Source organism: Mobula birostris, chromosome 21 (assembly GCF_030028105.1).
Source record: "Mobula birostris isolate sMobBir1 chromosome 21, sMobBir1.hap1, whole genome shotgun sequence".
Taxonomy (NCBI): domain Eukaryota; kingdom Metazoa; phylum Chordata; class Chondrichthyes; order Myliobatiformes; family Myliobatidae; genus Mobula; species Mobula birostris.
In genome coordinates, this window is record NC_092390.1 from 49848167 (window position 1) to 49860445 (window position 12279).

Here is a 12279-nt window from a genome sequence, read left to right on the forward strand (position 1 = left end):
AATAATAGTAGATTTGTGTGTATATTGTTACACCAGATGTTGGGGTTGTGGACAGTTGAATCAGAAACAGCTCAACAACCACTGCTTTATTATTGAGAGGAAGAAGCCATTTGGTCCATTGAGTTCTGTAGGATCTGTGATTAGATACCCACTGGTCTCCAAATAATGTTTCAAATACCCAACTAACCAACTTCCTGCAGAAAACTGATCAATTCTGTATCCATCATCCTTATAATAAATGAGTTCTGAATCAGTCACACGGAATTTTACCAAAAATCTTCCTGTATTTTTTCCCACTTTGAACCTATGTTCTTAGATTCTTCAACCATCTGCCAATGGAAAAGACTTGTCTCCACAGTATCAAGGCCAACTGTGATCTTGCACACCTCTATTAAATCTCCTTTTAATTTCCTTTGTTCCAAGGAGGACATCCCCAGATGCTCTAAGCTGGTAGTTGAAATCCTTCATCTCTGAAACCTGGTACATCTCTTCTGTACTCTCTCTGGGGCCCTAAAAGTTCCTCAGGAATAGTGACTAGACTTAAGCAAATCGTAGCCTAGCTCTTACTTTATAAGTGTTGATTAAAACCCTTGTGTTTTTTTTAAATTCTCAGTGCCCTCTACATATGAAGTCTAGGATCCCATATACTTTACCGACCATTTTCTCCACATATCCCGCGACTTGCAAAGGATCATACACTGATATACAAGAATCTCACTGCATTTGCATAATATTCAAATACTACTATTTCCTTGTCTCTCTCCATTTTTGTATCATATTCATCAGTATACCCTGCTGAATATTAAATGTCATTCACAAGTTATCTACTCATCCTGCAAGCTTATTGATGTCAACCTGACATCTATTACTGTATTTCTCTATTCACCCTTCACCATATCTTTGAGTTTTGGATCCATAACATACCAAATTCTGTTTGCATATCTACCCCTAAGGCATTAGCAGATGTAGTATTCCAAGTGTTCATCCCAGTCTGATCATGATGACTTTGTGCTTTCAAACTTTAAGTCAGGATTTGATCTGCTACCACTGGATTCTGTTATGCCATGGACCAGTGGTTTTGCTGATCACTCTTTCTCTGGGCTTTGTCCACTATGTTCCGAAAGTTAATTAAGGATACTTCTGCCACAACTCAGTAATCAACTTTCTATGTCACTTTTATCAGTAGAATTCATTCCGACTGGTCAAACATAATTTGCCTCTAACATATAATCCTTTATTGGAAATTGACCTCTTATACTGGCATGTGTACAGAAGTGCAGGAGAGTGATTCACTCTCTGAAGTTATCAAGTTATACTGTATGGGAGCATAGCCTTTTGACGCTTAAATCCATACTGGCCAACAATCACCCACTTATGCTAAAATTATACCAATCTCAAGTGTTTTGTCCACATTCCTGTCAATTTTGCCCAGATCCTGTCACTCATGTACACACTAGTGGCAACTTATAGTGGTCAGTTAACCTTACCAAACTTTCGGATGTGAGAGGAAACTGGAGCATCCAGAGGGAACTCACTTGGTCACAGAGACAACAGTGAAGGGCATGGTTGAACTTTAAGTGCTGGAATTGAGTGCCAGCTCTACCTGTTGTGCCATCTGGCACCCTAAACTCATTGACAGACCCTTGACAGAACAGGCTTTTAAATAAATACCTGTGGAATTTCAAAGTAAATTTATTATCAAAGTGCATATATGTCACCATTAGCAACATTGAGATTCATTTTCTTGTGGGAATACTCAATAAATCCATAATAGAATAATTACCATAATAGAATCAATGAAATACTGCATCAACATGGGCACTCAACCAGTGTGCAAAAGACAACAAACTGTGCAAATACAAAAATAAAGAAATAATAATAATAGTAAATAAATAAAGCAATAAATATCAAAAACATGAGATTGAAGAGTCCTTGAAAATGAATACACAGGTTGTGGAAACAACACACATCAAAGTTGCTGGTGAACGCAGCAGGCCAGGCAGCATCTGTAGGAAGAGGTGCCAGTGAAGTTGAGTGAAGTTATCCCCTCTGGTTCATGAGCCTGATGGTTGAGGGGCACTAAGTGTTCCTGAACCTGGTGGTGTGAGTCCTGGGGCTCTTGTACCTTCTTCCTGATGGCAGCAGTGAGAGGAGAGCATGTCAGGGGAGTGGTGGTCCCTGATGAAGGATGCTGCTTTCTTCCGACAACGCTCCGTATAGATGTGGTCAGTAGTGGGGGAGGACTACACCCATGATGGACTGGGCCATATCCACTACATTTTGCAGGATTTTCCGTTCAAGGGCATTGGTGTCTCCACACCAGGAAGTATTTCAATGCATACATGCCTTCAGAACTGAAATAAGGAATTACCACCTAGAAGCTTGGTGGTCAATAGTTGAAAGGTTTACATTATGCAAAATAATAAGCAGGTCCTCAATATATCCCAGAAATCCCTACCCACAGTCTTCTTTTCAAACAAGTGAATGCTTAAACAGAAGTCTCCCAAACTTTTGTCTTTGTAGAAACATGCAGGCATTATATATCCCTGTAAGTCATGCTGACTGTTTAAATCTTTTATTTAGCATATACCTCAAGACATGATATTTCTCTAAATCCTGAGTCAGGATTTATCTAATCTATACCAAACTTAATACTGGTTATATTTAAATTGGTTAAAGCAGTGACAACTAAAAGTCCAGATTGAATTGAGATGTTTGCATTCCCTGGTTTGCTTTTGTATCATTGCATGTGGCTGGTTTTATTGCAAACTTCATTACAATCTGTAATTAAAATGCTTCATTTAGGCAGTGAAATCTTTTATATTGCCCAGGTAAAGTTCTTCTCAGTAACAGATTCTGACTTTTAAGTAAATATGCAGCATACCACAATTGTTCCAATTGATAAAGTATATTTTAAGATACTGTTTCTGACATACAATACATCTGCATTAGCAGGTGGGCTGGCTTGTGCAACAAATAAAAGAATGCCGTTAATTTTGTTTAAGTACATATTCTAGTGCAAGAATGCAGCAACTTTTACATTTTCCTGAATGATGAAATAGTTCAGTATTGTACAGTTGTGCATTAACTGCCTTCCAAGTTTTAGGTGCTAAGAGGTGAGAGGTGTTTCCTTTGGGTCTGTTACTACACTGATAGTTCAGTAAGATACTATTATCACTATAATACAGTCTGCATTCCTGTAAAGCAAGATCATGTAAATACCTTTTGAAAAGGCTGGACAAAATGCATTATGAACTTTATTGTTCAGAGACATGCACCCTAAGGAGTCAGTGGCATTAAAATTCAAATTCATAACTCATTTATATTTTAAGGAATGTCTACATCATACAATACTCCATTCACTTCTAACAACAAATAGGCTTTAGCAAAAAGAGGTTTGTCAGGATATATCAGAAGAAATGTGGAATAAAATGGAATTTGTGTAAGTGGGTGGTTGATGGTCAGTGTGGACCTGCTTTTGTGCTCTGTGACTCTCAATCTAATTAATAAAACTTGTCCACAAACTGAGGTAAATGGATCTTTAAAAAATCCCGATGAGGTCCTTGCGTACTCTCAGTCCACAGGTGATCATCATTGTTTTAATTAAATGTACAATTATTAAAAGATCTATTAATGGCATTTGAAGTTACTGACATGTTGAGATGTATATTGGGAAACTATCTTCACTGCTTAAAAAATTGAATATCATAACACCAAATTCTTTCATACAGAGTGTTGGGACAATCAAAAGTATATTCAGAAACAATGTTGTTCGAGACTCCATTGATGCTTCTAAAACAAAAGTAGTTGAACATTTGAAGCACTGAAGTCAAAAAAGGAGAATGAAATCTTACACAGTGGGAAATAGGTCTGAAAGGCAATCAGAAATGCAATGGGATAAATGGCATCCTATTTAATACTTCCTACCTTCAATGGGTCTACATGCTTCAAAGTTCAAAGTAAATTTTATTAGCGAAGTTCTTATATGACACCATATACAACCCTGAGGTTCATTACCTTGTGGGCATACTCAATAAATCTATAATAGAATAATAATATCAATGAAAGATCGCACCAACTCTGGTATGCAAAACAAAACAAAACTCTGCAAATACAAAAAGAAAGAAATAGAAATAATAAATAACTAAGCAAGAAATATTGAGAACATTAGATGAAGAGTCCTTTTCACAAAGAGCGTGCTGGGTGCGTGGAATGCATCTCCAGCGACTGTGATAGAGGCAGATACAATAGGGCCTTTTTAAGAGGCTCTTAAAAATGGAGCTTAGAGAAACAGAGGGCTATGCAATAGAGAAATCCTAGGCAGTTTCTAGAGTAGGTTACATGGTGGACACAAATTGACAGCCGAAGGGCCTGTAATGTGCTGTAGATTTTTACGTTCTGGGTTCTATGTTGAAAGTAAGGCCATAGGTTGTGGGAAGATTTCTGTGATGGGGTGAGTGAAGTTATCCCCTTTGGTTCAAGAGCCTGATGGTTGAGGGGTAATAACTGTTCCTGAGCCTGGTGGTGTGAGTCCTGAGGCTCCTGTACCTTCTTCCTGATGGCAGCAGCGAGAAAAGAGCAAGGCCTGGGTGGTTAAATATATTAGTTAGATTATTTTAATGTTTTGCCTCATCCATTAATTTAAGTCTAATTTCCCTAGATATAGAAAGTTGTAAGTGTTTGCAATTTGCAGCAGATTTTATCAAGATTAGAAATGGAGGAACTTGCAAAAACAAGACATTGATCTAATAGTGAAGCAACATGGTGATGCTGTGGTAGTTTTAATGCTGGTGAACTCTAATCTGTGAAAACCATGTGAAAAACACAACACAAAGCACCAAATATAGTCAGAAAGTGTTGTCTCCTGACAGCAGAAAATTATTCCCACACAGTAACAACAGCATTTGTTTTGTTTAGTCCTGTTAAATGACGAAGATCGAAGGCAGTTTTGTGTCGGTTTATCTCTCCGATAGCTCCATTGGGCGAGGAGAAGGGTAGTTACTGCTGACTACAGTTCTATGTTATGGACTCAAAGTACTTCTCATTGCAAACCATTTCTTTAGCTGGCAGTGTTTACAAACGCCGCTGTCTACAATGAGTTTGTACGTTCTCCTCTTGACCGCATGGGTTTCCTCTGGGTGCTCTGCTTTCCTTCCATAGTTCAAAGACGTACCAGTTGGTAGGTTAATTGGTCATTGTAAATTGTCCTGTGATTGGGTTAAATCGGGCGGAGGGGGGTGGTTGCTGGGTGGCGTGGCTTGAAGTGCACGATAAAAAATAATGTGGACTGAAAGTTGTGAATTGGGAAGGTTAGTTGCTAGGTTGTTACTACTGCTTACACAGTGCCTGACATTAGGAGAATCTAACGTTGATACAGTTGTAAGTACTGTACTTCTAAGACTGTAGACAGAGGATGTAAAGCATGTTTTGAAATGACACTCAGATTTCAGCACTAATCTAGGTCCTAATGTAACTTTACTCGCAAGAGCAAAGCAGCAATAGCTCACATTTCCTTGGCTGAATTAAGTGATTCATCAATGCACAAGCTTCAAGTCTCTGGTTATATTGTTTGCCAGTCTTTTTTTAAGTGGGCTCTTTTGGGTTTCTTGTTTTGTGGCTGCCTGTAAGGAGACAAATCTCAAGGTTGTATAATGTATACGTACTTTGATAATAAATGTACCTTGAACGAGGGGTCACAGTTTGAGGATAAAGGGGAAGCCTTTTAGGACCGAGATTAGGAAAAACTTCTTCACACAGAGAGTGGTGAATCTGTGGAATTCTCTGCCACAGGAAACAGTTGAGGCCAGTTCATTGGCTATATTTAAGAGGGAGTTAGATATGGCCCTTGTGGCTACGGGGATCAGGGGGTATGGAGGGAAGGCTGGTGCAGGGTTCTGAGTTGGATGATCAGCCATGATCATAATAAATGGCGGTGCAGGCTTGAAGGGCCGAATGGCCTACTCCTGCACCTATTTTCTATGTTTCTATGTTTATATTGCCTGAATATCGAACTGTGAGGGACTCTTGCTCTACTGTGATACTTCTGACATCATATTCTACAATTGTAATAACAATAGCAGGGTGCCTGATGCATTGTGGTATGTCACACCACTTAATTCTGGTTCTGTAATGTGTCTGCTTATTACTTGGGGATTACTAAAATGAGTTTTAGTTACATATGTGCGCTTAACTTGGCTTCAAAGTTGGTATGGTTTTAAACCCTGACATCAGACTGAATGAAGTATAAATGGCAGACTGGATTTAAGGCGTTACTTAAACCATTTCATGAATTAGGCCCCAGAATTTAATAGTCTAATCAAGGTAGCATCAAAGGTTAGAAAATATGTAGAAGATTTAATATTTTTTCGGTGTAAAACTATTGTGTATTTTTTAATTTCCTTATGTGAGACACATGGCTTTTTTTGCAGGATTTAAAGATTAGTTAAATCTTTAAAGAGTCAAAATGCCACTCGTGGTAATTTTCCTATTGCAAGCTTCAGTATTTATGATTGAAAAACATCTTCTCCATGCCAATAGAAAGCAAGAAGCTTCAAATTTGGTAAGGTGATTAGTCACAGAAAATGGACATTACCTGTAAACTCCCCGTCTAAGACTTCCACTATCCTAACGCAGAAATATACTGTTCCTCCATTCCCTCTTTGTCACCAGGACTAAAGCATGGGACTCTGTCTCCAAAAGCATTGTGGGAACACCTTCGCCAGAAGGTCAACAGGGTTCACCATCACTTTCTCAAGGGTGGTCAGGATGGGCAATAAACACTGCTCTTGCCCATGATCTCAGAATCCCAGAAGATGAATAATTAAAATAGATGTGGTTCAAATTTCCCATTGCTCTGTATTTGTCAGCGTAATTGACAAATTTTATTTATGGGGTGTTGAGCTATCCCATCAAGCCTTGGTGAAGCACATCAGTAAAGAGGTTTCACTGACTTAGTATAGGCTTTATTTTGAATATTCGTGTGGCTGCAGTCTCACTAACTACTTCTGTCTGTTAATATTTCAGGTTTTGGGATAGAGTTATGCACTTGCACTCCTGTGGATTCTTCTGAATAGTGAACAACTCGAAAGGCTGTTTGCTTGTTATAGCGAAAGGATTTCTTTAAGTGGCACGGCTGACATCTCTGATGGACAAGCACAAAGTGAAGCGACAGCGATTAGATCGAATTTGTGAAGGTAAGCAGGTTGCACAGTTATATGGTCTTCAGCAAAAGTAGTAGTGGTAATTGAGGAACGCCAGGGTCATTATGTCTGATAGGTTAGGCTGTCAGTTTGGTAATGTGCGGTTTGAAGGATAAATTATAACCTGGACGTGTCAGGTTGGCTAAGTAGGTGGTGTACACTGTAGAGTCATACGTATGGGGCGCCACAGTAGTGCAGTGCTTGGCACAATGCTAATACAGCTCAGAACATTCCAGAATTCGGAGATCAATTCCAGCGCTATCTGTAAGGCGTTTGTACGTTCTCCCCATGAACCGAGTGGGTTTCTTCTGGGTGCTCCGGTTTCCCCCCACAGTCCAGAGGTGTACCGGTTAATGGATTAATTGGTCATTGTGAATGGTCCTGTGATTAGGCTAGTATTAAATAGGTGGGTTGCTGGGTGGTGAGGCTTGTTGGGCCAGAAGGCTTTGTTCGCGTGGGATCGCTAAATAAATGAATGTATTTCAATAAGAACGTGGTAAGTTAGTAAACTGGAAGCTGTAGAGAAGAATGATAATAATATGATAGAATTTTATACAGAGGCTGAATATAATTTACTTCAGCTTGATATTAGGCTGGGGTCACCTGTCTTGTAAAGACACTGCCTAGAGGGCAAGGCAATGGCAAACCACATCTGTCGAAAACTTTGCCAAGAACCATCATGGTCAAGACCATAATCGCCCATGTCGTACAACACAGCACATAATGAATGATATTAGATCTTAAATTTAGCTATATCAATTATAAAGGCATGGGATATCAGTTGACCATGATGGATTGGGGAAACTATATTAAATGTTTTGACAGTAAGCAACAATGGCTTACATTTAAAATTACATTGATTTCAGCAAATCGATAGCCTTTTAAGACTCAACCACCCAACAGAAATGTGGTCTAGTCATGGCATATAGGAGAAGTTGAAAATCACATTTGGTTAACGGAAAAAGTTTGTAATATTGCGGTCAAGTGTAGTAACAAGGATTAGGAAAATTTCAGAATTCAGCAAAGGAAGATCAATAAATTGATAAGAAAGGGACAATAGACTACAAAAATAATTTACTGAGAGATATAAAAACAGACTGGGAAATCCTCTGCAGAAATGTAAGAGAAAGGTTAACAAAAGTTAGTGTTGATCCCTTACAGACTGAGACAGGAAATAGTACAGAAGTTATACAAATATTTTGTGTCTGTCTTTGTGGAAGAAGACCTAAAAAACTTCTAGAAAGCTGTAGCAGTCTGGAGTGAATAACTGCTGAAAAACATTAGGAATAAAATGTGGGACAAATTAATGTGACTGGAGGCTTGATGACCTGCATCCCATTAAAGTGTTCTGGTGATGGTGGGAACATGGTTATAGAGTTTGTAAAGGATTAGATGTAATCCTATTTAAAGTAGAAGTAGAGGAAAACAAGAACTGAAGATAATTTAACAGTGATAGTAGGGAAACTGTGAGAATCCATTACTAATGAAGCAGTGACAGAGTGAAATCAAAGTTCAGAGTAAATTTTACTATCAGAATACATGTACGTCACCACATACAACCCGGAGATTCTTTTTCCTCCAGGCATACTCAGCAAACCTGTGGAATAGTAACTATAACAGGATCAATGAAAAGTCAAGTAGGGCATAGGAGACAACAAACTGTGCAAATGCAAATATAAATAAATAGCAATAAATAATGAGAGCATGAAATAATGAGTTAAAGAGTCCTTAAAGTGAGATCATTGGTTGTGGCAACATCTCAATGGATGAGTGTAGTTATCCTCTTTTGTTCAAGAGCCTGATGGCAGAGGAGTGGTAACTGCTTTCGAACCTAGTGGTGTAAGTCCTGAGGCTCCTGTACCTTCTACCTGATAGCAGCAGTAAGAAAAGTTATGGCCTGGGTGATGAGGATCTTTGATGATGGAAATCATATTTGACGTGTCAATTAGTTTTTTTTTGAAGTTGTAAGGAGAAGAATAAATGAAAGAGAATCAAAGGATGTAGGAATTTGAACTTTTAGTAGGCCTTCACTAAGATTTTACAGAAGAAATTAGTAAATAAAATTCAATAGGGCTGAGATACTGGCATGGAATGAGGGTTGGTTAATGTCCAGAAAGCAGACTGCTGGGATAAATGGGTCATGGCCAGGTTAGGAAAAGGTGATTTGTGGAGTGCTGCAGGAGCTGGGGGTACCTCTTCATGATCTATGTTGGTGATTTAGGCAGGGGAAATACCTGTAAAATATGAAGTTTGCAGATGGTACAAAAGCGAATGTCACCTTTAGGTGACACAGCGGAGCCTTAGTGGGGTATAGCAGGCTAAAGGAATGAACAAGGTGGATGGAATATAACGTGGAAATATGAGGACACTGACTTTGGGGTAAAAGACTTTTTTAAAAAGTAGGATTTCTGTTTCTAAGTGATTGAAACGTTCAGAGAAAAAAGGTGTCACGGAAAGTTAGTGCACAGATACAGCAAGAAGTTAGAAACTAAATCCATTATCACAAAAGGATTTGAGTAAACGGCCAAAGTTATTTTGCTGCAGTTATTTAGAGCCTTGGTAAGACTGTACCTTGCATATGGTGTTCAGATGTGGTCTCCCTGTAAGGAGATTGTTCAAGGAAAGTCTGCCAAATTGATTCCTGGGATGGGAGAGTTTGTTGTATCAGGGAATAGGCAAACTGAGCCTGTATAATTAGCAAACGTATTTTGATCAGGCAGAATGTAAAGGAATAAGTTGAAGAAGAGGAGGGACTACCTCTGCCTTGGTTAACATTTCTCCCTTGAGCAGAATGACCAAGACAGAAAACCAATTACTTATTCCCCTGCACCCTGCATTGTCTAGTGTGCTTCTCTGCACAGCAGCTTAGAAAAAAAACTGATTGATCATGATGCTGTCTCAAGGCTGTAGGATAAATGCTCAGTCAACATAACACAGCCACATCAACCTGTGTAGGATTCAGATTAATTTATTTATCACATATGCATCAGAACACACAGTGAAATGCATCATTTGTGTTAACAACCAACACAACCTAACACTACCTTGCCAGAAAATGATTGCTGACTTTTGTAGCCTCAAGTAAAATGCAGAGACAATGGATTTGGATAATAACTGACTTTCCTTTAACTCAGGGGTTTCCACCCTCTTTTATGCCATAAACCCCTACCATTAGCTGAGGGGTCCATGGACTCCAGGTTGGCAACCCAAGCTTTGAATGGATATACTCGATTAACTCTTGACTACAATATCTTTTTTAAATGAAATGTGTTTTTTATATTCTAATCTTTATGCTAGTTATTGGGAAGGTGCGTTGGTGGGAATGCCTCTGCAGGGGAATAGGCAGGTGATAAAAGGAGTTTGTACATTTTCCCCATTACCATGTAGGTTTCCTCCAGGTGCTCCAGTTTCCTCACCCAGTCGAAGGACGTACCGGTTGGTAGATTAATTGGTCACCGTACATTGTCCCGTGATTAGGCTAGGGTTAAACTGGGGGGTTGCTGGGCAGCGTAGCTCGAAGGACCCGAAGGGCCTACTCTTCCCCGTATTTCAATAAATAAATTGAAATTTTCAATGGGATGATACATCGGTTGAAGTGGATAGTTGGTGCTAATCTTACTTACTTCTTGCCCATGTTGAAGCCAAGGAAATAATTTCCTCCCATTATTCCAATAATGTAATCTATATTGTCCAGTTTAAGTGTGGGAATGGGCGTCATCTCCCCTACCTCATTCTCCTTTTCTGAGTGTCATCTGCTTTTATAGTTATTTTTATATAAGGCTTGGAATCTGAATTTGTGCTCAACAAGAACTAGCCTATGTTAATTTTAAAGTATCTATTCACGTTTTATCGAATAAAAATCCACCTGATTTAGTGAAGAATATTTGTTGGCAGCCTCGAATATTTGTTGGTGCCTGGAATCTTCTGAGTGCTTACCCGTAAGAAAATGAGCATTACAACGAAGGATTTTGATCAAGGTACTTGAGAATCACATGCGCCTTTTTCTCACAGTAGAGCACACCCAAAAAAAACAGGGAAAATTGTAAAGCATGAAAAACCAAAAACTCGAAAACTGAGCTGTCAGCAGTTCAAAAGTATTCATCCCCCTTTGATCAGTACTTGGTTGAATCACTTCCTGCAGTTATTACAGCCTGTCGTCTTTTTGGATAAGTTGCTACTAGTTTTGTACATCGTGATGGAGCAAGATTTGTCCATTCCCTGTTGCAAAATTCCTCAATCTTTGCCAGGTTAGTTGGGAAGCGACGGTGGACAGCAATCTTTTGAAGACTTGCCAGAGAGCTTTGATCAGGTTAAGCTTAAGACTCTTAAACACAAAATAATCTGCAGATGCTGGGATCAAGACAACACTCGCAACACGCTGGAGGAACTCGGAAGGTCGGGCAGCATCAGTGGAAACGATGAGTCGACGTTTTGGGCCGGAACTCTTCGTCGGGACTGAAGAAAGAAGGCGGGGGAGGGTTGTAAGAAGGCTGGTAGGTTCAGTTAAAAAACCAGTAATTTGAAAGACAAAGGTGTGGGGGAGGGGAAGCAGGGAGGTGATAGGCAGGAAAACAATGGGTAGTAGAAGGAGGCAGAACTATGAGGGAGGTGATAGGCAGCTGGGGGAGGGGGCAGAGTGAAATAGCAATAGAGGAAGGGAGGGGGAGGGAATTACCGGAAGTTTCTAGAATTCTATGTTCATACCAAGGGGCTGAAGACTACCTAGACGGTATATGAGGTGTTGCTCCTCCAACCTGAGTTTAGCCTCATCATTGCAGTAGAGGAGGCCATGTATGGACATACCTGAATGGGAATGGGAAGCAGAGTTGAAGTGGGTGGCTACTGGGAGATCCTGTCTGTTGTGTCGGACGGAGTGGAGGTGCTCGATGAAGCGGTCCCCCAATCTGCGTCCCGCTTCACCGATGTAGAGGAGGCCGCACCGGGAGCACCGGATGCAATAGATGACCCCAACAGACTCACAAGTGAAGTGTTGCCTCACCTGGAAGGACTGTTTGGGGCCCTGAATGGTGGCAAGAGAGGAAGTGTAGGGACAGGTGTAGCACTTACGCTTACAGGGATA

At 39.8% G+C, this 12279-nt stretch overlaps 1 protein-coding gene across 3 annotated transcripts in view; it reads left to right on the plus strand.

The window, feature by feature from the left end:
* Positions 1 to 12279, plus strand: part of LOC140185779 (C-terminal-binding protein 2-like) — a 371042-nt gene that overhangs the window by 132823 nt on the left and 225940 nt on the right. For all 3 annotated transcript variants that reach the window (XM_072239431.1, XM_072239428.1, XM_072239429.1), the window contains exon 2: positions 7024 to 7193. In XM_072239431.1, the coding sequence (XP_072095532.1) occupies positions 7145 to 7193 (49 nt within the window). In that variant the 5' untranslated portion in view covers positions 7024 to 7144. The remainder of the gene's footprint in view (positions 1 to 7023; positions 7194 to 12279) is intronic.